We start from the raw sequence: 27005 nt of genomic DNA, 5'->3' as shown, positions 1-27005 counted from the left end.
GATACACATTTTGTATCAATACGCTCATGAATTCCTTGTCATCTTCATCTTGCGACGACGAACTCATTCTTGCAGCATTCATAGAGTGCAAGGAGAGAAAGGGAAGGTGAACACGCGACGCCATGCCGGTTCCAATCATTGACGTGTGAATAACTGTGGTACCAAATGGAGAAGGTACTTCAAGACTACTTTCAATATGGGAGCAAAGAGGCCTCACCGGTATGTTAGGAAGTATAGATTGCATGCACTAGGTTGGAAAAATTTCCCTAAAAATGGCATGGCATGTTTAGAGGCTTGCACTACCACCCCCTTCTCCTTCCCCACCCCCGGCATAGCCCACCCCTTCCTCTCCTCTCCTTCTACCCTTCTTCTCCACTAGACGACCCGAGAAAGAGTGGCCTATTCTCCAAATCCTTCTCTTCCCGACCTCCGTGTCCCAATTCCCCAATGACACTCTGTGCTCTTTCTACAATCGTGGCCACCAAATCTGTTAGCTCCGCCTGACAGCAGGCACCGACCTAGAGAGGCATTGTTAACAGTAGGTCCACCCTAGCTTGACGCGCCAGCGTCCACTTCTCTAGCTCCCTTCTCTAGGTGACACGCCAAACCCTCTGCCCCTCCCACGTACTCTTGTGGCCATATTTGTGGCACGCGATGGCGCTTGGGTTGAGGACTCTGTCGCCCATCCTGACCATCTCTCTATCTAAGATAAATAATGGAAAATTTCCTAGAGGACGTCGTTAGTTTCTGGCGTTTTCCGAAACACACCGCCCAGTTGTGTCTTTGTTAGGTACCATCACAACTTTGTGGCCTATTGGCCAGAACACAAAACATGGACAAAAAATGGAAAGCTTGGCACATTGTCTTCCAAACTAGTCATAGCATGGGCATCTGAGATAAAAGTGTCGATCTTTCCATTTTTAACGTGCGTTGTGTTCTCGCAAATGTTCCACAAAATTTTAATGCTACCTGGCAAAGTCACAATCGAGAAGTGTGTTTTGGAAATGTCAGAAAATAACGGTATCCTATAGCAAATGTTTCCATAAATAAACCCACCTCGAGTGGGAGGGTGTGTGTGTGTGAGTGCGACTTCACTAGAAAGGTGACGCATATGGGTCTCCGACCTCTCCGGATCAAGGCAGGAATGATGAGTCAAAAGGGAGGTTTCAATTTAGAAGGGCGTCCGGCAAGAGTTTTACGGATGTTTTATATTCCGTTTACACAATATACATAAGATGCTATAGATGCTCTTATGCCTTCCAGACATACATGAGCAATTTGGAAATATGTGGTATTTACGGATTTTAGCCGTATGTTATGCTCGGAACAATCTCTAGCTCAAAAGATTTCTTAAATGTGAGCGAGTTGATGGTTTCACTACTAGTAGTGTACTAACATGAACCAAATGTCCTTTTAGAAGAAAAAAAAAATCAGCCTTTTAGAACTGTTGAGGAAGAGGATATACATATGCTGGGCTGGGAAACTATTATTCGTTGGAGCGTGGGCCAGCCCATTTTGTCATATCGTGCTGCCACCGAATTGTTGGGAAAGGCTGTTTGAGAAAAAAGGAGTGCTGGATCCATCCTTCTCCGTGGCGACGATCCGCTGTTGTGATCGAGATGGAGGCGGAGCTGCCAAATCTGGCGCCGGTAATGCTGTATCCGCGCTGGAGCTACGACAACATCAGACTCAAGTACGCGGTGGCGAGGCTGAACAAAGAGAACCCTAACGCGGAGCCGATCGTGCTGGAGAAGCTCACGGAGCAGGAGCGGGCTACGCTGGTGCATGATGAGAAGGTGAGGATGAGAAAGATCGAGCAGGAGATCGCGAAACAGCAGCTCGCGGAATTCTTAGCGAAGGAAGACGAGAGGGCCTTGGCGCCGCCTCCGCCTGAGCCGGAGGAGGAAGATCTCGACGAAGACTACTGGCAGGACTGGTACAACAGCACCCGCGACTCCTTGGTAAAAGGGAAACAGCACAGGCACAAAAACTTCTGCTTCGAGGGCACCAGTAAGTATTCCTGTGTGCTTAAGAAGCTTCACAATTAATCTGGTGTATGGATACATTGATCTAGGATTTGCACTGTAAAACAGGTGTACGTTCGATCCATATGCATATGTTGTATGGTCATCTCTATTCTGCTGACTAAATTGAATCAACATGCAGCGCGCATACCCTCCATGTGTTTCACGGACAACCCTATGCCTGATCACACCGACCACATGACTACCATGCAGTTCTTTACCGTGAAGGTCGAGGGAATAGATGAAGGCTTAGCATGGCCACTTGATGTGTTTGGTTTCATCGCCGTGCACGACAAACTAGACTATAGTCGGAACATTGTCTTCAGCCGCACAAGGGACAACCCCCAGACCCTCACTCAACAGGTTATCTTGTTTGTTCCTTGCCGTGCAGTCTAATGTAATCTTGTTTGGCCACATTGTTGTTTATACCATTCAGAGATACTACCGTGTCAGTGTTACACCTACAGGTTGTCAAATCCGACCCATTTATTTTTAATTCACTGAATCACCTATGTTAATGGGCTTTGAGAAGATAGCATTTTGTATCTGACAGCCCAAGTTTATTGCTGTATTTTGGACGTCAGTTGAAAAGTTTAAATCAGACTGTCGGAGTATAAAATCTCTGTGCTATTTCGGATCCAATTAGTGTAACCAAAGGTTTTTGTATGCAGGATCCCTATTTTACACTGACAGGTCCAAGCCGTGCTGTTATGTATGACGGCCGTGTGTACTTGGAAACTATCCTGAAAGTGAAGGGAGCTACTGAATCTGAGGACAAATGTCTAAGCCTTCTACTTAAATCCTTCATCTGCTGCCAAAAGGTGAATTATTACAAGAATAAAGGCGAGGGCATATTCGATTCATGCGTGAGAAGCAGTCTCTACACCAGCATGCTCAGCACGCTGGAGTTCACCTGCGGCCTTGTCATGCGCTCCGTTGAGGCCACCATCGCTCTGCAGATCGTCGAGGGGGCATGGCCAGATGGGTCTCAAGGCCTCTTTACCGCCTACATCGGCAGTGTGGGTCACATGAAAATCTTGCTACTCGATTCCGGAGAGGAGATGGTGGCCGCCGCCGATGGCACGGTTAAGCTGTCGCGCTGTGTTGTTTCCGTTGAGTGGTTTGGGCAGCTGGTAGTCGGTGGTGCGGTTTGTCGGGGTGGCAGACAGGACCAGGTTTTGGCAGAGAGCAAGGTGTCCTTTGCACCTTTGGATTCAGGCAGAAGCCAGAGTATGCTTGATCTTGGTGCCTGTAAGTTGGAAGTCACCGTCGCGTGGTCGCGTATTCTGCAAGACTATGCGGTTGGTAGTTTAACTTTGACCAGTGGAGCAGGAGAGGCTGGTTCTTCCAACATTTCTCAAGGGTTGTAGCTAGTCTAACAATCTACTCTATTTTAGTTGGATGGCTAGGTTAACATTACATGTTAAAACTATTGATGACAGTTGTGTGCATCAGTCATGAGACTGAGAAAGCTATTAATCTCAAACTTCTTTTGTATTTGTTTGAGTTAATGTCGGGTCTCAAGATAAACTATCTTAAGAGTGAGATATACTTGGTAGGTGGTGATAATAACATTGCAGAATTCTATTCATACATGTTTGGATGTGAAGTGGTGGGAGTGTTGCCCATGAAGTATCTTGGCATGCTTGTCAGCTTAACGTTGACCAACGGACGGAATGACCCCTCCCTTGGCTATACGTTGTTAGGTAGGATGAGGCTCTCTCCATGGATGAACGCTAGGATGATAACCCGGTTTAAAATCTGCCTCTCCCAGCGAAATTACCACTAGATGGAGATTCGAACCCGGGTAGGCTGGTTGCGCACTCGCTAACCTTGCCACTGAGCTAGAACTCAGTTCTCATGCCTGTCAGCTTCAGGACGGTAAAGAATCTGTACTGGGATTATATTGATGCTCATTACATTAAGAAGTTGGATGACTGGCAAGGTAACTCTGCTTTATCTGGTGGTAGATTTGTTTTGGTTGATGCAAGTTTATCCAGTATTTCTTCCTATCACATGCCCATGTTCCTCCTAAATAAATCTTTCATTGAGAAAATTGATAAGCATAAGAGAAGGTTTATCTGTCATTGTGAAAAGGTAAAAAAAAATTTATTATATGGTTAAGTGGAGTAGAGTGTGCAGATCGAAAGCGAAAGGTGGCTTAGGCTTGAAAAATTTAAGGAGACAAAACATCAGTCTCTTGTGCAAATGGTTGTGGAAGCTTGAGACTCAAACTGGGTTATGGCAAACTATTATCTATGCTAAATATTTGAGGGGTAAATCTGTGGCTACTTCAACGATTCTCCTAGCTGGAAAACTCTCTTGACCATAAGAGCTTTTACTTTGATGGAGGCAAGTGAATTTGAAATGTGGTAATATTTGCATGTTGTGGAAAGATCCCATTAGTGTCAATATTCCTTTTTCTGAAAAATTTCCTAACTTGTTTTAAGTGTGTCAGGAACAAGATTGCATTATAAAAGATGCAGTGGATAAAAGCTTTGCTTTTTCTTTTCGGAGAAGTATAATTGGTGACAATCTCTGTCACTGGAATGAGATGATGCATACTGTTAACTTAAACTTGAATCCTGGTGAGGTCGATATTGTTTGCAGTTTGCTGACCCTTAAACAAGAATGGGAAGTTTTCGACAAAGTCAGTGTACACGTGGTTGGATAAAAACTTATCTGGTGCTAATTATAAGTGGATTTGGGTTGCCAAGTTGCCTTTAAAGATTAAAATCTTTATGTGGCAGTTAGGAGAAAAAAAAAACCCCTCGGGTCGCCTCGCGCGGGCGGCTCCAGGGGCGACCGAACCCTAGCTAGGGAACCACCCAAATCCCCCCTCCCATGGCCGCTGCCGCCGCCGGTTCTGGCGGTGGCGGCCGTGCCCGGCCGTCGAAAGCGGCGGGCGAGAGCTGCGCGCCCCGACGGATCCCCTACGCGCGGAGGCGGGACGTCACCCGGGCGGCGCTGGTGGTGGGTGTGTCCGGCGGCGCGTCCTGGCGGCACTGGCCGGCGCACGGCTGGAGCGTGGAGGTGCGGAGGAGGAGGTTCTCAACGAGGTGGGCAGCAGGCTGCGGCATGGAGCGTCGGCGCGAGCCCAAGGTGGTCATGGCGGCGGCGGGGAGGCTCGGCCAGGAGGAGTCCAGACGAGCAGAGGCCGGCCGCCTGACGGTGTGGGCGCGCGTCGGCTACCCCCGGTGGCGACCGGCAGGGAGGCCGGAGGCGTCGGCGCGGGCATGGAGCGTCGGCGCGAGCCCAAGGTGGTCGTGGTGGCGGCGGGGAGGCTCGGCCAGGAGGAGTCCAGGCGAGCAGAGGCCGGCCGCCTGACGGTGCGGGCGCGCGGCGGCTGCCCCCGGTGGCGACCGGCGGGGAGGCCGGAGGAGTGGGCGCGGACCCGATCTGGGCTTCTGCGGGTCCAATCTGGGCTTGTAGGCCCGGATCTGGCTGGTGGCAGGAGTTGCAGCTGCTGTGGGATGTCTGCCTGAGTTGGCGATAGCCTCGGCTGGCGGTTCTGGCCCGTGCCGGTGGAGAGCGAGGCTGCCTTTCCCTTGCTGAGTCGGAGTCGGAGTTGGAGGTGGAAGATGGACCATGTCCTCGGCCGTGTGGTGTGTCGGAGTCCACAGATCGGCAACAGCAACGGGGAGGAGCTGCGGTGATGGCGGTGCGAGGCTTCTTGGACGGCGTGGTCCAACCCTCGGAGGTGCGGGATGCGCGATGGCACGGATGAAAATCCCGCCGATCTTGGTCGGGCCGGCGGCAACGGCACCCACGGGTGTCGTTTTTTCCTTGTTGGAGGCGCTTTCGTGGAGCTTCGACATCGTCTACGCTCTCTCGTGGTGTTGGTGTTGTCTCCGGGCGAAAGCCTAGATTCGGAGTTGGATCGGCGTGATAGCGGCGTCCTCGGCGTCGTTCCTCTGTTGGGAGTATCACGTTTGGAGACACGGTTGGAGGTCCTAGGTTGCGCTCCTCCGGTGCTCGCCGCTGCCCAAGGCTGTTCTTCAGGGGCGCTATGGACACCATCGTCGGCGTGTCCTTGATCAGGCTTCCTGGGATTGTCCGAGTCCCGTCCTCTATCTCTTCAGATGGTGCGTCGACAAGGACATTCCTTTCTGGAGGGTCTATTCTTTGGAAGCGTTCGATGTTGGTCGTGACGCGGCTTTGTAGTTTAGCTTAGGTCAGGCTCTTCTAGGTTTTGTTGTTGTTGTGTCTGTGGTGGCTGTCTTCGGACTAGCCGGTGTGGAGTGGAGTGGAGTGTGTTCGTGCTACGCTCGTTGTTTGCAGCGAGTTGTAGACTTCTTGTATTATTTTTTCTGCCTTCTATAAAGATATGCGCCGTCGGCGTACTCGCGAAAAAAAAAAAGAGATAACATGAGGAAAAGGAAGTGGCCTTGGTACCCTTTATGTTCTTTCTGTGATCAAATTGAGGCGAGCAATCACCTCTTTTTTTCAGTGTTATGCAGATCTGCAGGGCAATCTGGAATGACAGAAATAGTTACTTTTGAAGATGATAAGATGTTATGCATCATCTCTCTTGGCTTATTGGGCAGGGTTACAGAAGGATCAGGGCACGGAAAGGCTCAATCTGGGAGCTACGAAGATGAGGCAAATGGCTAGTGCACTTCTTCGAGAAAACGCAAAGCTTGCGTTTCATTACATTGATAGAAAGAACAACGTTACAAGCCTAAGACAAGGCCAAACACCCGACCACTCAAGACAAGATGACGTCCAACGGCTGCAAGACACATTACAACAAACGCCACCGAACTACCACCGGCCTAGATGCCATCCGACAAATGCACAAGACGCAGCATCATTGTGGATTTGCCTCGCACTTCAGGGATGTCCCGGCCATGCCGGGGCGACCTCGAACCCCCACAGAGCTATCCAGATGGTGTGGACCATTCAGTGGGAGGAGGAGACCCCAACAGGCCCGAGAGACTTCCACCGACTGCAGAGGCCTCGAACCCGCCAGCGCTGCCCACGGCTTGAACATTGATCCACCATGCCCTGCCGCACCCCTCGCTTGTAGCAACATACACCTGCAGCCATCAGCCGAGTCTCGTCGAGTGCTTCCATGTGTCCGAGAGCAGCAGTAAGGATCCTCCGCGGTCCACAATCCATGTCCACCGAGGCAATCATGTTGGCATGACACTAGCACATGTAGGAACTGCCAAATAGAGTCCAGGCGACCGCCGCATCCTCGCTCACCAACCATGGGTCATGCCTCCAAGAACTACACCTCCAAGAAGGTCGCAACATCAATGGTGTCGCTATAGTCCGATCCCTGCTCAAAGCCGGATCAAGGTTTTCACCCGGAGGATTAGACCACAAGGACGGAGAAAAATCGGGGCTCCTCGACGACGCCACCAAGGAGGAAATGACGTGCCTAGACGCCATCGTCGCCGGCACCGACAAGGTCGAGCAGGGCTTTCACCCGGAGCACCACAATCATCACTCACGTAGCAGTGGCAGCCTCCCAAGGAGACATTGGCAAAATCCAAACACCTCCAACAATCATGACATCTCGAGAACCCCGCTGACCCACCATTCTACCAACAAAGGCCACCAAGAGCCGCTCATCGAGACCACCATGGGACGACCGTGAGGACAACCCAAGGAGTTGTCCGACAGCCAAAGGGCCTGTGCACCGGACAACCCAGATCCACGGTGAGGCCACCAAGATCTGCGGCAAGTCGCGATAGCACACAGCAACAACCCGAGGTAGAGCACAGCAAGAGATGCCGGCTGCAAGCCAAAGGGCGCTGCCAGATAGGAGCCAAGACCACGCCAGAGAAGACATGGCATCGACCACCACATCAGGCCGAAAGCCAGCGTGCGCCTCCAGCCGAACGCCGAACACCCACGTATGGCCAGCCAAACCGGCCATCACGCACCAAGCACGCCTCCGAAAAACCTACAACCCTTTGTCGTTCCGGCAGCCGCGAGAACCGCGCAACCAGCAAAGCCAGCCCCTCATCATCTCGTCGTCAGCCACTCTGGAGCGTCGGAGGCCAAGCCTAGTGGCCACGCAACCACTGTCCGAGGACAGCGCCACGCCGGCCCTCAAATCAAGCACCTTCTATCTCTGGAGCGCCGGCCGCTAAGCCTAGCAGCCGCGCGGCCACAGTCCAAGGACATCGCCACGAAAGCCAGCATCTTCGTCGTAAGCCACCCAAGCGTCCGAGGCCAAGCCCAGCAGCCGCGCGGCCACCGTCCAAGGACAGAACCACGCCGGGGCTGCCTAGCGCTGCAGCACGACCTGCCCACGCCCCAGCCATGACGGGCTCGCAAGAGCCAGCCGCACCGTGGGGGCAGGGTCGCTGTCCAGGACGTACCTTGCCGGGGCTAAACACGAAGGAGAGGATTTGGGGAGGAGAGGATGAGGTTGGAGGAGGAGGGTGCTGGACACCCAGCCGGACCTGGGCCCGAGGGCACCAGATCGACGGCCGCCAGGCTGCAGCGCCGCCTCGCACGACGGGCCGTCGAGACAGCCTGAGCTGCTGCCATGGCCACCCGCACCTCGCCGACCAACCGCAGGGCACCCGAACGCCGCGCCGCCACCGCCCCACGGCCGCGAGGAAGGACCCGCCGCCGCCGGCTGCCGGATTTTCCCGGCGACGAGACCCCGGCGGCGGCGAGGGAGGAGACTGGAGGGGGAGGGACGAGGGGATCTAGGTTTTCCGCCCCCGAGTCGCTGCTGCGGAGCGACGCGGGGCAGTCTCTAGTTCGCTAGTGCACTTCTTCGTTCTCAAGGCGCTAGAGGTCGATCCTTCACAGCGCAATGACGGTGTAACGGCGAGTACTTGAACTGGGACTTCAGGAGCTTGGTGTCCCAAGCGGACGGGTGTTGCTCTTGGATAGTCCAATTTCGTTTTGCTCCCGCTTTTCTGCCTCATGGGGATAGCTATTTCGTGGTTCCATGACAAATGCTACTTCGTAACCATATATAGGCGCTTCAAAAAAGCTTATGTATGTTCTTGCCAGAATGAAGCTTTTGAATTTTCATCGAACTCACAGGGTGGAGGAATGGAGTCCACTTGCGGAGGACAGGAGTGGAGCCAAACAAAGAGACGGCCGTAACATATTGCCATATCCCTCTGTTGATTCTTCCTAATGTACAGTATTGGTTTTTTGAAAAGTCAAATGTTCATACCTTTGATCGAGTTTTTTGAACAATGTATTAGCATTTACAATACTAGATAAATATCAGTAATTCAACATGGAATATATTCCCTTATTTTGTTTATTTATTACTTTAGATTTATTTTTCTAAAAACATGGTCAAAGAGAGTCAATTTTGACTTTTCAAAAAGCCAGTGCACCTTATAATAGGAAAGTGTACGACTATTGTTTTTGTCCAACCTTAGTGTCAGAAATGTGCAAATAGGTTGTTTCCACATTCCGAAGCGCAACATTGGAGATCTTTTTTATATATTTTTTCGGGCTTACAAATAGTATGCAATTGGATAGTTCACATATTTGGAGGTCTGAAATTGCACATACAGTGTTCAAGTTGGGGTTTTAAAAATAGATCCTATAATTTGACAATTACTCCCTCTATACTAGTTTATTAGAGTAATAGTGTAATAATTACTCCCTCCACTCTGGGCGTTGCGGAGCGCATTGAGTGGGCTAATCTGTCCAAAGAGGTCACGGTGCCCCCCGCCTCATAGCGGCAGGATGGTATTGTTGGAGATATGCCCAAGAGGCAATAATAAAAGTGGTTATTATATATCTTTATGTTTATGATAAATGTTTATATACCATGCTATAATTGTATTAACCGAAACATGGGTACATGTGTGATATGTAAACAACAAAGAGTCTCTAGTATGCCTCTTAACTAGCTTGTTGATTAATGGATGATTAGCTTCATAATCATGAACATTGGATGTTATTAATAACAAGGTTATATCATTGTATGAATGATGTGATGGACACACCCAATTAAGCGTAGCATAAGATCTCGTCATTAAGTTATTTGCTATAAGCTTTCGATACATAGTTACCTAGTCCTTATGACCATGAGATCATGTAAATCACTTATACCGGAAAGGTACTTTGATTACACCAAACGCCACTGCGTAAATGGGTGGTTATAAAGGTGGGATTAAGTATCCGGAAAGTATGAGTTGAGACATATGGATCAACGAGTGGAATTTGTCCATCCCGATGACGGATAGATATACTCTGGGCCCTCTCGGTGGAATGTCGTCTAATGTCTTGCAAGCATATGAATAAGTTCATAAGAGACCACATACCACGGTACGAGTAAAGAGTACTTGTCAGGAGACGAGGTTGAACAAGGTATAGAGTGATACCGATGATCAAACCTCGGACAAGTAAAATATCGCGTGACAAAGGGAATTGGTATCGTATGTGAATGGTTCATTCGATCACTAAAGTCATCGTTGAATATGTGGGAGCTATTATGGATCTCCAGATCCCGCTATTAGTTATTGGTCGGAGTGAGTACTCAACCATGTCCGCATAGTTCGCGAACCGTAGGATGACACACTTAAAGTTGGATGTTGAAATGGTAGAACTTGAATATGGAATGGAGTTCGAATATTTGTTCGGAGTCCCGGATGAGATCCCGGACATCACGAGGAGTTCGAGAATGGTCGGGAGAATAAGATTCATATATAGGATGTCATTTTATGTGATTTAAAATGATGCGGAAGGTTCTATGGAAGGTTCTAGAAGGTTCTAGAAAAGTCCGGAAGAAACCACCAAGGAAGGTGGAGTCCCGGAGGGACTCCACCTCCATGGCCGGCCAACCCTAGAGGGGGAGGAGTCCCAAGTGGACTCCCCCAAAGGGGCCGGCCACCCCTCCATGAAAGGTGGAACTCCCACCTCTAGTGGGAGTCCTAGCTTGGGTAGGTTTCCCTATCATATGGAAGGTTTTGGGTTCGGGTCTTATTCGGAGACTTGTAGTCCAACCCTTGGGGCTTCCACCTATATAATGACGGACAAGGGGAGGGGCCGGCCACCTCAAGACCACCACCTGGCCGCACCCCCCAAGTGGCCGGCCACCCCCTCCCCAACCCTAGCCGCCCCCTCTCCTCCATAGCTCCCGCGTGCTTTAGCGAAGCTCCGTCGGAGTTCTCCACCGCCACCGACACCACGCCGTCGTGCTTGTCGGATTCAAGAGGAGCTACTACTTCCGCTGCCCGCTGGAACGGGAGGTGGACGTCGTCTTCATCAACAACCGAACGTGTGACCGAGTACGGAGGTGCTGCCCGTTCGTGGCGCCGGTGATCAAGATCTTCTACGCGCTTTTGCAAGCGGCAAGTGAACGTCTACCGCAGCAACAAGAGCCTCATCTTGTAGGCTTTGGAATCTCTTCAAGGGTGAGACTCGATAAACCCCTCGTTGCTACCGTCTTCTAGATTGCATCTTGGCTTGGATTGCGTGTTCGCGGTAGGAAAATTTTTGTTTTCTATGCAACGTTATCCTACGGTGGTATCAGAGCCGTGTCTATGCATAGATGGTTGCACGAGTAGAACACGATGGTTTTGTGGGCGTTGATGCTCTTGTTATCTTTAGTTGAGTACTTTGCATCTTTATGGCATAGTGGGATGAAGCGGCTCGGACTAACTTTACATGACCGTGTTCATGAGACTTGTTCCTCGTTCGACATGCAACTTGTATTGCATAAGAGGCTTTGCGGGTGTCTGTCTCTCCTACTATAGTAAAGATTCAATTTACTCTTCTATTGACAACATTAGTATCAACGTTGTGGTTCATGTTCGTAGGTAGATTAGATCTCTCTCGAAAACCCTAAACCACGTAAAATATGCAAACCAAATTAGAGACGTCTAACTGGTGATGTGATATGGTCATAATGTGATGATGAATATGTATGAGATGATCATTATTGTATTGTGGCAACCGGCAGGAGCCTTATGGTTGTCTTTAAATTTCATGTTGAGTAGTATTTCAAAGTAGTTGTAATAGTTGCTACATGGAGGACAATCATGAAGACGGCGCCATTGACCTTGCCGCTACGCCGACGATGATGGAGATCATGCCCGAAGATGATGGAGATCATGTCCGTGCTTTGGAGATGAAGATCAAAGGTGCAAAGACAAAAGGGCCATATCATATCACATATGAACTGCATGTGATGTTAATCCTTTTATGCATCTTATTTTACTTAGATCGCGACGGTAGCATTATAAGATGATCCCTCACTAAAATCTCAAGATAATAAAGTGTTCATCCTTAGTAGCACCGTTGCCAAGACTTGTCGTTTCGAAGCATCTCGTGATGATCGGGTGTGATAGAATCAATAAGTGCATACAACGGGTGCAAGCCCGTTTTTGCACATGCGGATACTAAGGTGGCCTTGACGAGCCTAGCATGTACAGACATGGTCTCGGAACACGTGATACCGAAAGGTAGAGCATGAATCATATGATTGATATGATGAACACTTTGAATGTTCGCCATTGAAATTACACCTTGTCTCGTGATGATCGGACTTAGGTGTGGTGGATTTGGTTCGTGTGATCACTAAGACAATGCGAGGGATATTGTTTTAAGTGGGAGTACACCTAGTTTTTCATTATGTTGAATTAAAATTTGAACTCAATTTGTCATAAACTTAGTCTAAACTATTGCAAATATATGTTGTAGAGATGGCGTCCCCAATCAATTTTAACCAGTTCCTAGAGAAAGAAAAAGCTTAAGAGCAACGGTAGCAACTTCACCGGCTGGATTCCGTCATGTGAGGATCTTCCTCTGCGGCGGAAATCTGCAATATGTGCTTGATGCACCGCTAGGTGACCCTCCTGCGAAACTGAAACCGATGAAGTAAAAGCTGTTTACGAGACTCGGAAAACTCGGTACTCTCAAGTTCGGTGTGCCATCTGTGCGGTCACGGAATCCGATCTTCAAAAACGTTTTGAGCACCATGATCCTCATGAGTTGATGAATGAGCTGAAAGCTATATTTGAGACTCATGCGGCGGTGGAATGCTATGAAGCATCGAAACATTTCTTCAGTTGTATGATGAAAGAAGGCAGCTCCATTAGTGAGCACATGCTCGCCATGACCGGAGCATGCGAAGAAACTTCGGTGACTTGGGAATAGTGATTCCTAACAGGCTGGGGATTAATCGTGTCCTTCAATCAACTGCCACCAAGTTACAAGAATTTTGTGATGAACTACAATATACGAGAACATGAACAAGGAGTTACACGAACTCTTTGGCATGCTAAAAGCTGCTGAGATTGAGATCAAGAAAGAGCACCAAGTGTTGATGGTCAACAAGACCACCGGTTTCAAGAAACGGGGCAAGTCTAAGGGAAAATTCAAGAAGGGTGGCAAGAAAGCTGCCACGCATCCTATGTAACCTAAGAACGGCCCTAAGCACGATCTTGAGTGCTATTACTGCAAGGAGAAGGGACATTGGAAGCGTAATTGCTCCAAGTATTTGGCGGATACGAAGAGCGGCCTTGTCAAGAAGAAGAAAGAAGGTATATCGATATACATGTTATAGATGTTTATCTCCACTGGTTCTCGTTCTAGTACCTGGGTATTTGATACTGGTTCGGTTGCTCATATTTGTAACTCGAAACAGGAACTAAAGAATAAATGAAGACTACTGAAAGAGGAAGTGACGATGCGCGTTGGAAACGGATCCAAAGTCGATGTGATCGCTGTCGGGACACTTCCTCTACATCTACCTTCGGGATTAGTTTTAAGCCTCAATAATTGTTATTTTGTACCCGTGTTGAGCATGAACATTATATCTGGATCTTGTTTAATGCAAGAAGGTTATTCATTCAAGTCTGAGAATAATGGTTGTTCTATTTTTATGAATAATATCTTTTATGGTCGAGCACACGAAAAGAATGGCTTATTTACGTTAGATCTCGATAGTAGTGATACGCATATACATAACATTGATGCTAAGCGAATTAAATTGAATGATAATTCTACTTATATGTAGCCTTGTCGTCTTGGTCATATTGGAGTGAAGCGCATGAAGAAACTCCATGCTGATGGATTACTTGAATCACTTGACTTTGAGTCACTTGATAGATGTGAAGCATGTCTAATTGGAAAAATGACTAAGACTCCATTTTACGGTATGATGGAGCGAGCTACTGACTTATTGGAAATCATACATACCGATGTGTGCGGACCAATGAGCGTAGCATCGCGCGGTGGTTATCGTTATGTTCTAACCTTCACGGATGATCTGAGTAGATATGGGTATATCTATTTCATGAAACATAAATCCGAAAATTTTGAGAAGTTTAAGGAATTCCAAAGTGAAGTAGAAAATCAACGTAACAAGAAGATTAAATTTCTACGATCTGATCGCGGAGGTGAATATCTGAGTTATGAGTTTGGCATGCATTTAAAGAAATGCGGAATACTTTCACAATTGACACCGCCGGTAACACCACAACGAAACGGTGTGTCCGAACGTCGTAATCGAACTCTCTTAGATATGGTTCGTTCTATGATGCCTCTTGCTTGATTTCTTTGTTATCATTTTGGAGTTATGCATTAGAGACAGCCGCATTCACTTTAAATAGAGCACCATCAAAATCTGTAGAAACGACACCGTATGAATTATGGTTTAATAAGAAACCTAAGGCTTGTCGTTCCTTAAAGTTTGGGGTTGCGAAGCCTATGTAAAAAAGTTACAACCGGACAAGCTAGAACCCAAAGCGGAGAAATGCGTCTTCATAGGATACCCTAAGGAAACTATAGGGTACACTTTCTATCACGGATCCGAAGGCAAAATCTTTGTTGCTAAGAACGGAACCTTTCTTGAGAAAGAATTTCTCACTAAAGAAGTGACTTGGAAGAAAAGTAGAACTCGATGAGATTGATGAATCTATACTAGTTGATCAAAGTAGCGCGATACCGGAAGTTGTACACTGTACCGCCTACACCGGCAACGAGAGGAAGCTAATGATAATGATCATGAAACTTTGAACGAGGAAACTACGAACCTCGCGGATCGACAAGGGAACGTGCCACTTCGATTGGTATGATCCTTGTCTAAATGTCATGATTGTGGATAACAATGATGAGGACCACTGCGACGTATGAAGAAGCGATGATGAGCCCAGATTCCAACAAATGGCAAGAAGCCATGAAATCCGAAATGGGATCCATGTATGATAACAAAGTATGGACTTTGGTAGACTTACATGATAGCCGCAAAGGCTGTCGAAAATAAATGGATCTTCAAGAGAAAAACAGATGCTTGATGGTAATATTCTTGTCTATAAAGCTCGACTTGTCGCAAAGGGTTTCCGACAAATTCAAGGTGTTGACTACGATGAGACTTTCTCACTGTAGCGAAGCTAAAATCGGTGAGGATTTTGTTAGCAATAGCTGCATTTTTCGATTATGAGATTTGCGAGATGGATGTCAAAACGGCGTTCCTTAATGGAGACATTGAGGAAGAGTTGTATATGGTACAACCCAAAGGTTTTGTCGATCCTAAAAATCTTGACAAAGTATGCAAACTTCAGCGTTCAATTTATGGACTGAAGCAAGCATCGAGAAGTTGGAGCCGACGCTTTGATAAGGTGATCAAAGACTTCGGGTTTATACGGTGCCATGGAGAGGCTTGTATTTACAAGAAAGTGAGTGGGAGCTCTGTAGCATTCCTGATATTATATGTAGATGACATATTATTGATTGGGAATGATATGGAACTATTAAGCAGTGTAAAAGGTTATTTGAATAACAGTTTTTCAACGAAAGACCTTGGTGAAGCATCATATATATTAGGCATCAAGATTTATAGAGATAGATCAAGATGCCTAATAGGGCTATCACAGAGTACATACCTGGACAAGATTCTAAAGAAGTTTAGAATGGACGAAAGTAAGAAAGGGTTTTTACCTATGTTACCGAGGCAAGGTCTTGAGTAAGACTCAAGGACCGGCTACGGCGAGAAGAAAGAGAAAGGATGAGTCGGATCCCCTATGCTTCGGCGATAGGTTCTATTATGTATGACATGCTATGTACAAGACCGGATATAGCGCATCTTTGTTAGTTTGACTAGCGAGATATCAAAGTGATCCGGGAATGGAACAACTGGACGGCGGTCAAGAATATCTGAAGTACTTGAAAAGAACTAAGGATATGTTTCTTTGTTATGGAGGTGACCAAGAGCTCGTTGTAACAAGTTACACCGATGCAAGTTGGAACAACGATCTGATGACTCTAAGTCACGGTCTGGGTACGTGTTTATATTGAACGGTCGTCTGCGGTAACCTGGGCAAGCTCGAAGCGGTGCACGGTGGCGAAGTCTTCAACGAGAATCGGAGTACATAGCGGCTCGGAGGCTTCATCGGAAGCGGTATGGATGAAGAGGTTCATTGTAGAGCTCGGTGTGGTTCCTAGTGCATTGGACCCACTAGTCATATCTTGTGACAACATGGGTGCCATCGCCAATGCACAAGAACCAAGGTCACACAAGAGGCTGAAGCATATCAAGCTGCGTTATCATTCGATTCGCGAGTACATCGAAGATGGAGAAGTAAAGATTTGCAAAGTACACACGCGATCCGAATGTAGCGGATCCGTTGACTAAAGCTCTCCCTAGGGCAAAGCATGACCAACACCGGAATGCCATGGGTGTTAGGTTCCTTACAATGTAATCTAGATTATTGACTCTAGTGCAAGTGGGAGACTGTTGGAGATATGCCCAAGAGGCAATAATAAAAGTGGTTATTATATATCTTTATGTTTATGATAAATGTTTATATACCATGCTATAATTGTATTAACAGAAACATTGGTACATGTGTGATATGTAAACAACAAAGAGTCCCTAGTATGCCTCTTAACTAGCTTGTTGATTAATGGATGATTAGCTTCATAATCATGAACATTGGATGTTATTAATAACAAGGTTATATCATTGTATGAATGATGTGATGGACACACCCAATTAAGCGTAGCATAAGATCTCGTCATTAAGTTATTTGCTATAAGCTTTCGATACATAGTTACCTAGTCCTTATGACCATGAGATCATGTAAATCACTTATACCGGAAAGGTACTTTGATTACACCAAACGCCACTTGCGTAAATGGGTGGTTATAAAGGTGGGATTAAGTATCCCGGAAAGTATGAGTTGAGACATATGGATCAACAGTGGAATTTGTCCATCCCGATGACGGATAGATATACTCTGGGCCCTCTCGGTGGAATGTCGTCTAATGTCTTGCAAGCATATGAATAAGTTCATAAGAGACCACATACCACGGTACGAGTAAAGAGTACTTGTCAGGAGACGAGGTTGAACAAGGTATAGAGTGATACTGATGATCAAACCTCGGACAAGTAAAATATCGCGTGACAAAGGGAATTGGTATCGTATGTGAATGGTTCATTCGATCACTAAAGTCATCGTTGAATATGTGGGAGCTATTATGGATCTCCGAGATCCCGCTATTAGTTATTGGTCGGAGTGAGTACTCAACCATGTCCGCATAGTTCGCGAACCGTAGGATGACACACTTAAAGTTGGATGTTGAAATGGTAGAACTTGAATATGGAATGGAGTTCGAATATTTGTTCGGAGTCCCGGATGAGATCCGGACATCACGAGGAGTTCCGGAATGGTCGGGAGAATAAGATTCATATATAGGATGTCATTTTATGTGATTTAAAATGATGCGGAAGGTTCTATGGAAGGTTCTAGAAGGTTCTAGAAAAGTCCGGAAGAAACCACCAAGGAAGGTGGAGTCCCGGAGGGACTCCACCTCCATGGCCGACCAACCCTAGAGGGGAGGAGTCCCAAGTGGACTCCCCCAAAGGGGGCCGGCCACCCCCTCCATGGAAGGTGGAACTCCCACCTCTAATGGGAGTCCTAGCTTGAGTAGGTTTCCCTATCATATGGAAGGTTTTGGGTTCGGGTCTTATTCGGAGACTTGTAGTCCAACCCTTGGGGCTTCCACCTATATAATGACGGACAAGGGGAGGGGGCCGGCCACCTCAAGACCACCACCTGGCCGCACCCCCCAAGTGGCCGGCCACCCCCTCCCAAACCCTAGCCGCCCCCTCTCCTCCATAGCTCCCGCGTGCTTTAGCGAAGCTCCGCCGGAGTTCTCCACCGCCACCGACACCACGCCGTCGTGCTTGTCGGATTCAAGAGGAGCTACTACTTCCGCTGCCCGCTCGGAACGGGAGGTGGGCGTCGTCTTCATCAACAACCGAACGTGTGACCGAGTACGGAGGTGCTGCCCGTTCGTGGCGCCGGTGATCAAGATCTTCTACGCGCTTTTGCAAGCGGCAAGTGAACGTCTACCGCAGCAACAAGAGCCTCATCTTGTAGGCTTTGGAATCTCTTCAAGGGTGAGACTCGATAAACCCCTCGTTGCTACCGTCTTCTAGATTGCATCTTGGCTTGGATTGCGTGTTCGCGGTAGGAAATTTTTTGTTTTATATGCAACGTTATCCTACAGGTATGGTGTGGACACTGGAACCTTCGGGGAGGTTCTCAGTCCGTTCGCTTTACCTTAAGCTTTGTCAGGGTACCTCTAGCAAACACTTCAGAGACCTCAGGCGGATCTCGGTCCCGATGAAGGTGCGGATCTTCCTTTGGCAGTTTGCCAGGAAGCGCATCCCTTCTAATGAAAACATTCAGAAGCACATGGAACCTTAGACAGGTTTTTGCGCCCTTTGCATGGAAGTTGAGGATAATAATCACATCTTCTTCTCCTACCCCTGGCCAAATTTCAATGGAGAGCAGTTAGGGAATTACTTGGCTGCGCATGGAACCCCCATGCTTTGCGGATATCTTTAGGGTCCTCCACAACCAGGTGGGACAACGGTTCTTTAGATGGCGTGTGCCGCGCTTTTTTGCACGTGATGGAACCTTAGGAATAAATTTACAATCGACGGGATCTTTCTGAAGCAACCTGTTGATGGGTTACACAAAATATCTATATATCTGCAGGTGTGGAAGCTAGTGGCTAGGAGGCAGAATCGCGGGGCGGTGGAGTGGACGATCGGCCGGATTCACTCTCTCCATACGACCATTAGGAACCAAGACTAGTTTCTCCATTGGGTCTTGTATCTCCGGTTTGTTGTTTAGCTATGTGTTGGGGCACTAGCTGACTCTTTGTGTACTCTCTTTCTACGGTGCAGTTGTTGAATTGCTTGTAAAACTCTCTATCTGCGTGTGTTCTGTGACTTGTTTGTACTCTCGCCGTTGAGGCTTTATTAATTTAAAGCCGGACTCTACTCGAGCATCTGTCTAAAAAAAAAGAGAAAAATCTTAACCTTAATTTGTTCAACAAAATATGTATTTTGTTGAACAAACATATCTGTTTTTTTCATGAAATACGTGTTACCCTAATAAACTTGTATGGAGAGAGTACAATTTGGATTGAGAAATGAGTAATCAGATTGTTGTACCTTTTTAAACAAAGAAATGTCCATGTACAAAAACGGTCCATGCTCCATGTTAGGGTAAAAAGTTGGACTTCGTTTTCTCAAATTTGCAGGTGACTGCTTTCGTGTTTTCCTCTGTATTCAGTATTCACTAACATCCATTTGCATTCACTTTGATGGCAAAAAAATGGGATGTCCCAACTAAAACTGATACAGGGTATATATGAGTATACCAGAGAAAATAACACGTGATAAACTCATGAGAGCACCAGCATTATTTCGCCACGCCAGGGGTTGCTCCGCCAGCTTCTTCTCCACCATCACAAGCCCCAGGTCGCCGGACCCCCTCGCCCTCGCCCATGCTCTCTCCGTGGCCTCCCCCTCCTCCGGGTCACCTTCGCACCTCCACGCCCATGTCCTCAAGCTCGGCATGTCCGGCGACACCTTCACCACGAACCACCTGCTCACGTCGTACTCCAGAACCGGGCTCCTTGGAAACGCGCTCCAGGTGTTCGACCAAATGCCGCACAGGAACCTGGTTTCCTGGACCACCATGGTGTCTGGCTCGGTACGCAGCGGCGCACCAGAAATGGGAATCAAGTTGTTTGTCTCCATGATCAGGGACGGCTTCTGCCCCAACGAGTTCGCCCTCGCCAGCGCGCTCCGTGCTGCGTGTGACCAGTCCGTGGCCCATGTCAAGCTCCAGTTTGGTCTTTCGCTCCATGGCGTCGCGGTTAAGGTTGGTGTGGATGCCGATCCTTTTGTAGGAAGCTCGCTGCTCCTCATGTATGCAAAACATGGGCGTGTAGCTGCTGCGGAGCTCGCGTTCGTGGAGATACGGCGCAAAGATTTGACTTGCTGGAACGCGATGCTGGATGGCTATGTATCCAATGGTTTCGGGCGTGACGCTCTGATGGTGGCGTCTCTGATGCACCAGTGCGGGCTAACAGCTGACATGTTCACCTACGTTTCAGCTGTCAAGGCATGTTTGATCGCCGGCGAGTTGGATTTTGGGCGGCAGCTCCATGGCAGTGTCATCCATAACATGTTTGAGTCTGATACCTCGGTGATGAATGCGCTTGTTGATATGTATTTCAGAGCTGGGCTGATGGGCATTGCCATGGCTGTTTTTGGTAGGATTCGGCACAAGGACACAATTTCTTGGAATACGGTGATATCTGGTTTCGTGCATGATGAAGATGAGAGGGCAGTTGTGGGCTGTTTTACTGAGATGAAACAATCGGGTAGTAAACCCAATGAAGTCACTTTCTCTACCATGCTTAGGCTGGCTGGTGCCAAAGAGAATGCCTCACTTGGTCTTCAGATATTTGGGCTTGCCTATCGTTATGGCTACTCTGACAGTGTTCTTGTAGCAAATGCAGTTATCAACATGCTGTCTAGATGTGGACTGCTCTATTGTGCACATGGCTTCTTCAGTAACCTCAGTTTCAGAAACACCGTGACTTGGAACGAGATGATCGCAGGTTATGGTCTATACAGCTGTTCAGAGGACGCAATGAGGCTCTTCCGCGATATGGTTTGCTTCGGAGAAAGACCGGATGAGTTCACCTATTCAGCTGTTTTGTCTGCTCTCCAAGAACCTCATGAACCAAAGAACCATGAACAAGTCCATGCAAGTATTCTGAAACAAGGTATCGCTTCACAGCAGTTTGTGTCGACTTCACTGATCAAGGCAAAGGCGGCTTTCGGATCAGTTCAGAGTGCGCTGAAAGTCATTGAAGACACTGGCAAGATGGATTTGGTGTCATGGGGAGTCATCGTCTCTTCATTCCTCAGTAATAACCTAAACGATGATGTCATTTTCCTTTTCGACTTGTTTAGAAGTGACTGCGTGAGCAAACCCGATGAATTCATCCTGGCTACAGTCCTGAATGCCTGCGCAAACGCTGCATTAATAAGGAAGTGCAGATGCATCCATTCTCTTGTTATCAGGACAGGGCACCGCAAGCACTTCTGTGTGGCAAGTGCTCTAGTTGATGCCTACGCAAAGTGTGGTGACATAGCCGCTGCGAAGAGTGCTTTCGCCGCTGTTTCATCGAGTGGTGATGCCATACTGTACAACACCATGCTGACAGCTTACGCCAACCATGGCCTGATCGACAAAGCCCTCAGCCTCTACCAACATATGACACGAGCGCAATTGGTTCCCACTCCAGCTACGTTTGTTGCCATTGTCTCAGCGTGCAGCCATTTTGGACTGATAGAGCAGGGAAAGCATGTATTCAGTTTGATGCTGTCTGAAGATCAGGGTATGAATCCAACGAGGGCAAACTTTGCCACCCTAGTCGATCTCCTGGCGCGGAAAGGGCTCCTCCACGAGGCCAAAGGCGTGATTGAGGTAATGCCTTTCCAACCGTGGCCTGCGGTATGGAGGTCTCTGCTGAATGGTTGCCGCATCCACGGGAACAAAGAACTGGGAGTGCTTGCAGCACAGCAAATCCTGAGAATGGTGCCAAGCAACGATGGCGCCTATGTTTCGCTTTCCAACGTCTTCGCTGGGGATGGAGAGTGGCATTATGCAGAAGAAGCCAGGAGGATAATGGCTGAGAATCAAGTCAGGAAGGTGCAAGGGTATAGCAGGATTGAGATTTAGGGATAATGTTTATATAGGAGTAGCTAAGCTAGCACTAACAACAGAACAGCCATGTGGCTGCAAGAACTGATACTATCTCCGTGAACCTAGGCATATTTTTAGGGATTATTTTGCTACTGAAAGTCTGGAGCAAATATACCTAAAAATACGTCAGATATTCTGCTATTTGCTTTGGCTTGGAAATTCCTAAAAGGTGTTGCTATGATTTTAGATTTCAAAACGGTGGAATAACATGTACTGATAACGAATGGTGATTATTCATTAACGATCAGATCAGACTACTTAAGATAGATGGATCCAAGATAATATTGTCAGGCATACAAATTTTCTAATAACTGATGGCAAGCATAGGCTAACTATGCTCCGCCCAAATACTTCTCATCTGCTTTGCAAAAATCTCTAAATTGCAAAGCCAGCTATTCAGAATTAATACAGATCGAGACGTAAAACTGAAAGGCCCATTTTGATTCAAGCACCACAATTTATTTTGCGCTCATAAAGGCAGATGAATGATCTGGCATATCTCCCATAGTTTGGCCCTTGTGTTTGGACAAAGATTCACTGTTCTTAAACACTAGGTTCCTTAATTGGTAGCAGCTATGAACCATTGCTGGGTGGCTCCTGGTTTACAATTCTAGTTTCTTCGTCATGTTGTGATACTGCTGTGTTGCTCAGTGGCTCCTCCTTTATGCTTGTAGCTTCTGCATTAGGTTGCTGCTCTATTGTGGAGTCGTTCGGAGACACATGAGTCACACTTGTTTTAGCTACCTCATTAGGTAGAGGAACTGCAGCGTCAATGTGTGGTTCATGCTTTACACTTCTAGGATCCTCATTAGGTTGCATCACTGCGTCTCTGGGTGGCTCCGCTTCCACACTTCTACCTTCCACGTGAGGTTGAGGCATTGCTGCGTCAATGAGTGGCTCCTGCTTTACACTTCTCGGTTCCTTATTAGGTTGCACCACTACTGCATCTCTGGGTGGCTCTGGTTCCACACTTCTATCTTCTACATGAGGTTGGGGCATTGGAGTGTCAATGAATGGCTCCTGCTTTATACTTCTAGCTTCCTCATTATGTAGAACCATTGGAGTATCACTGGGTGGCTCCTGTTCAACATTTCCAGCTTCCTCATTAGCTTGCAGAATTGCAGCATCTCTGGGTGGCTCTGGTTCCACACTTCTATCTTCTACATGAGGTTGAGGCATTGCGGTGTCAATGAGTGGCTCCTGCTTTACACTTCTAGATTCCTCATTATGTAGAAACATTGGAGTATCATTGGGTGGTTCATGTTCAACTCTTCCAGCTTCCTCATGAGCTTGCAGAATTGCAGTGTCACAGGGTGACTCCTGTTCTACTTTTCTAGCTTCCACATCAGGTTGCAGAATCGCAGTGTCACTCATCGGCTCATGGTCCATTCTTATAGTTTCTTCATCAGGTTGCAGCATTACAGTGTCAATGGACGGATCTTGTGTTGTTTCCGCTGGCTCCATGGGAACATCAGATTGATGACTGTCTCCAGGCAATTCTTCATTCTTTTCTACATTAACTGCTTGGCCATTATTCTTGATGAATTTCTGCTTGTTCCGTTGCTTCTTGAAACCACCTTTTTTGGCCTTGAGTGGTTTTGGAGTTTCAATTGGCCTTTTCTCTGGCTCCTTACCTTGCCTTTTTCCAGGCACAACAATATATTTTGTGCTACCATTTGCACAACCCTCTGATTGGCCTGCAAACAAATATAGCATGTGGATGATTCGATGTCCAACCCCAACACCGAAAGGAAGAAAGCAGTACAATTTCGGCAGAATAGCTAGGATTGAACAAGAAAAACACCTCTTTCGAAACGAACAGAGCAGGAAAAAATACCTTGGATGGCAAGAAGAGCAGTTCGGGCAGCTTTTATCTCTGCCTCTTTCTTTGTACGTGCTGTTGCACCAATGTAATGTATTCCACCAATCTCTACGGTGCATATGAAAGAACCTACTCCTGAAGTTTGTTTGATGCAAATGTATGATGGAATAGCGTAATTCATCTTCTGAGCATACTCCTGAAGAAGATTCTTGCACAGGCCAGTTTCTTGCTGGAAAGCATGGGAAGATGTGTCAAGAAAGCACAGCATCCAGAAAGAGACTCGATTGTTATCATAATTTAATTATTCCCCTAAGAACTAGAAAAACTCTATAAAGCATGGCTTTAGAGTTTAGACATGGTAGCAAAATTTGACACTTGTACTGTGAGGTAAAAAAAATCTTGTTCTAATGAGGGAAACTTCATCATGGAACCGAAATAATAGAAGTTTCTGCATCTTCATTACTAACTTAATAATACGTTTAGGGAAGACACTAGTAAAATGAGGAGCTTGAATAAATAGGAGCAATTTCCATCAGAAATAAACACAAACAAGTGAGAGTCAACGACACTAGTGTCGAACTTGGCAAAGTTGTGAAATAAACAACAGCTCTCCTGTGCACCTTAAGATACTACAGCCAAGCTATTGAAAGACTAACAAGTAAAGGAACACAAACGATATTAGCATTCATACAGCCTATTCAATGGGTGTTTCATCACAACTGGACTGAAGCATATCTCTCATATTTAAGAAAACGTGTAAACATTGTAGGCAGCAGAACAGATGTGATTTCACTAGCTTCTCCCCAACCACCAAATAGGACGAACATAGATCGTCACCCATCCCCTTAGTAGATAGCTTCTCCGTTGAACACAAAATTATTTCTGACCATACAAGTTACAGACAAGAAATCTTTCTAGCCATTTCACATAAGCACAGCCAGACATAAGAAAAAAACCCAATGAACAACTTACGACTGCAGGGATGCTCGCATTGGTGGCCACCGCAGCAGACTTGCCGATCTCCATGAGCGCGACCTCGGCAGCGGACTGCTCGGCAGCCTTCCGGCTGAAGAAGCCGGGCAGCGACTCGTACTTGGCGTTGTTGATGAGCACCGTGGACCTGAAAATCGGCTCGTGGGAAGGCCCCTCCTTGAGGGTCTGGTACTCGGGCGCCATGAGGCCGGCCTTCTGCGCGTACTCCTGCAGCCTGCTCTTGAAGACGTAGCAGTTCTCCACCCCTGCGCCAAATCAAGCGTGCCAGAGCTCAGGAAACGACATCGTGGCACATTATTGGATTTGATTTGAAAATTGGGATTTGGGGACAGTTCTATGCTAATACTCCGCAGCAAGTTCTGAGGAGATATGCAGTAGCAGCAGGTTTGGGCGCAAAAGGAGAAGATATCTGTAGATTCTCGATCCGGAACCGCCGGCTCGGAAATAGCGAAGTAGGGGAAGGGGAGCGAGGAGGGGGGAGGGTGGCGGCGACAGAGGACCGGGGAGAGGGGAGAGGGGAGGGGGGATTACTGATCCCGCCGCCGCTGCCGTTGGGCGCTGGCGAGGAGTTGGCGTACTCCGGCGGCGCCGACATGCCGGCCCCGTCCATGTCCTCCGAGCGCCGCTGTGGAGAATCAGGGAGAGACGAGGGTTTTGTGCGGCCTCTTGTTGCGCAGCGGTGGGGGCTGATGTGGTATGTGTGCCTTTTAGCCGTCGGACACAGGTAAAATATTCGTCGGTGCCATGTTCCCCCAAAAGAGAATATTTTATTGTTTCCCAATAATAACAACAAAAATTGTAAAATTACAATCAAAACCCTTTTTATGTGCTGTAAATTTATAACAGTGAAATAATGAGACTTGTTTACAGCCAAGTCACCAAGGTTTCTTCGCGGATGTATATTTATGTTCTTATTTTTTAAAAAAAAAAATCTCGGGTAGAGGCTTCACCTACCTAATTCCTTTTAAAAATATGGCACACTTGAAAAAAGAGAAATATACTTCGTCTCAACTGCGAGTGTAGGCCGATTTAGATATTTATTTAGCTTTGCTTAATTAGTATCTATTCTCTCGAAGAAAATTAAAATTATTGTTGGTGCAAAGGAAACGAACTAGTTTTCAAAAAATATTCATTACGTTGTTCAGAAAAAGATTCGTTACAAAAGGTTCATGAATTTGGACACATGTAGTTTGGCAAAAGTAAATAACACTTAATTCTTCATATTTGATCTGTATCCAAAATTTATAAATATTAAAAACAAATATAGAAAAAATAAAAAATAAACACCTAACACTGAAGATTTTTTTCGCGAATCAAAGTACAAACACAGACGCATATAGATATGTACATATACTTAACCCTATGAAAGCACCCGCACCCTAACCATGTGAGTATCTCCGAGAGACTGAGTCTAAGAAACTTAACTAAGCCACCACATACGTCTCCTTATCACTGTTTATGAGACATCAAAATGTAAATCCTAGAATTCAAACTCAACCATCCAACCACATGTGTTCTCACCTGACAACAAAGCTACTTACTTAATTTTGTTCAGTTCACAGGTTTTGAAATATGTAATGTTGTTGTGTGGTTCAGTATTTGATGCTCCATTATATCCATATAAAAATCACAAATTTAAATGATACATCCCGATTTTGATAAATCTGCGATATTATTTTTGGTCGGAGGGAGTACTTTTTTTTTATAAAGGACGCTTTATTATTTAAAAGTTTTAAGCATTACACCTAACCTCTGCATAACTATGATGTAAACAGCCGTCCACGAACAGTTCAAACCATCCAACTCTACAACAAAACTAGAATTAATAGTAAGAAGTCTAAACAACCATATGAGTCATGGAAGACGCAATTATGCGATTATGTTGACACCATTGTTGGGTAATAAACTCCTTAGATGTATCCTCCAACCGTGTAGACACCTTCGTAAAGAGCTATTGGTACTGCAAACATTGAAGAGAGGACCATAAACGGAGCAAAGCCGTACACTGGTAGATGACCTGCATAAGAGAGTAAAATTTATCATTAAAAACCTTGTCATTCCTACATAGCCAAAGCGACTATATGACAGCAATCACTCCCACTCTAATGAGACTCTTATACCTAGAATTCGCCCCATTTAGCC

The 27005-nt window shown here is 46.9% G+C and overlaps 2 protein-coding genes across 2 annotated transcripts; one reads left to right on the top strand and one right to left on the bottom strand.

Annotated features, from left to right (window-relative positions):
* Window positions 1–20023: 20023 nt before the first annotated feature.
* On the top strand, window positions 20024–22189 carry LOC124654325 (pentatricopeptide repeat-containing protein At3g09040, mitochondrial-like). Its single transcript, XM_047193337.1, has one exon. The coding sequence runs from the start codon at window positions 20024–20026 to the stop codon at window positions 22022–22024; it is 2001 nt and encodes a 666-aa protein (XP_047049293.1). The 3' UTR covers window positions 22025–22189.
* Window positions 22190–22312: 123 nt separating this feature from the next.
* LOC124654326 (double-stranded RNA-binding protein 8-like) lies at window positions 22313–25494 on the bottom strand. The gene is made up of 4 exons (XM_047193338.1): window positions 25395–25494; window positions 24843–25108; window positions 23886–24099; window positions 22313–23745 (listed from the first exon to the last, which is right to left on the bottom strand). Exons 1-4 carry the CDS (start codon window positions 25471–25473, stop codon window positions 22622–22624), a joined length of 1683 nt encoding a protein of 560 aa, XP_047049294.1. The 5' UTR covers window positions 25474–25494; the 3' UTR covers window positions 22313–22621.
* Window positions 25495–27005: the final 1511 nt, after the last annotated feature.

The sequence above is a fragment of the Lolium rigidum genome, chromosome 5 (assembly GCF_022539505.1).
Source record: "Lolium rigidum isolate FL_2022 chromosome 5, APGP_CSIRO_Lrig_0.1, whole genome shotgun sequence".
Classification (NCBI taxonomy): domain Eukaryota; kingdom Viridiplantae; phylum Streptophyta; class Magnoliopsida; order Poales; family Poaceae; genus Lolium; species Lolium rigidum.
This window is presented reverse-complemented; position numbering and strand designations above follow the sequence as displayed.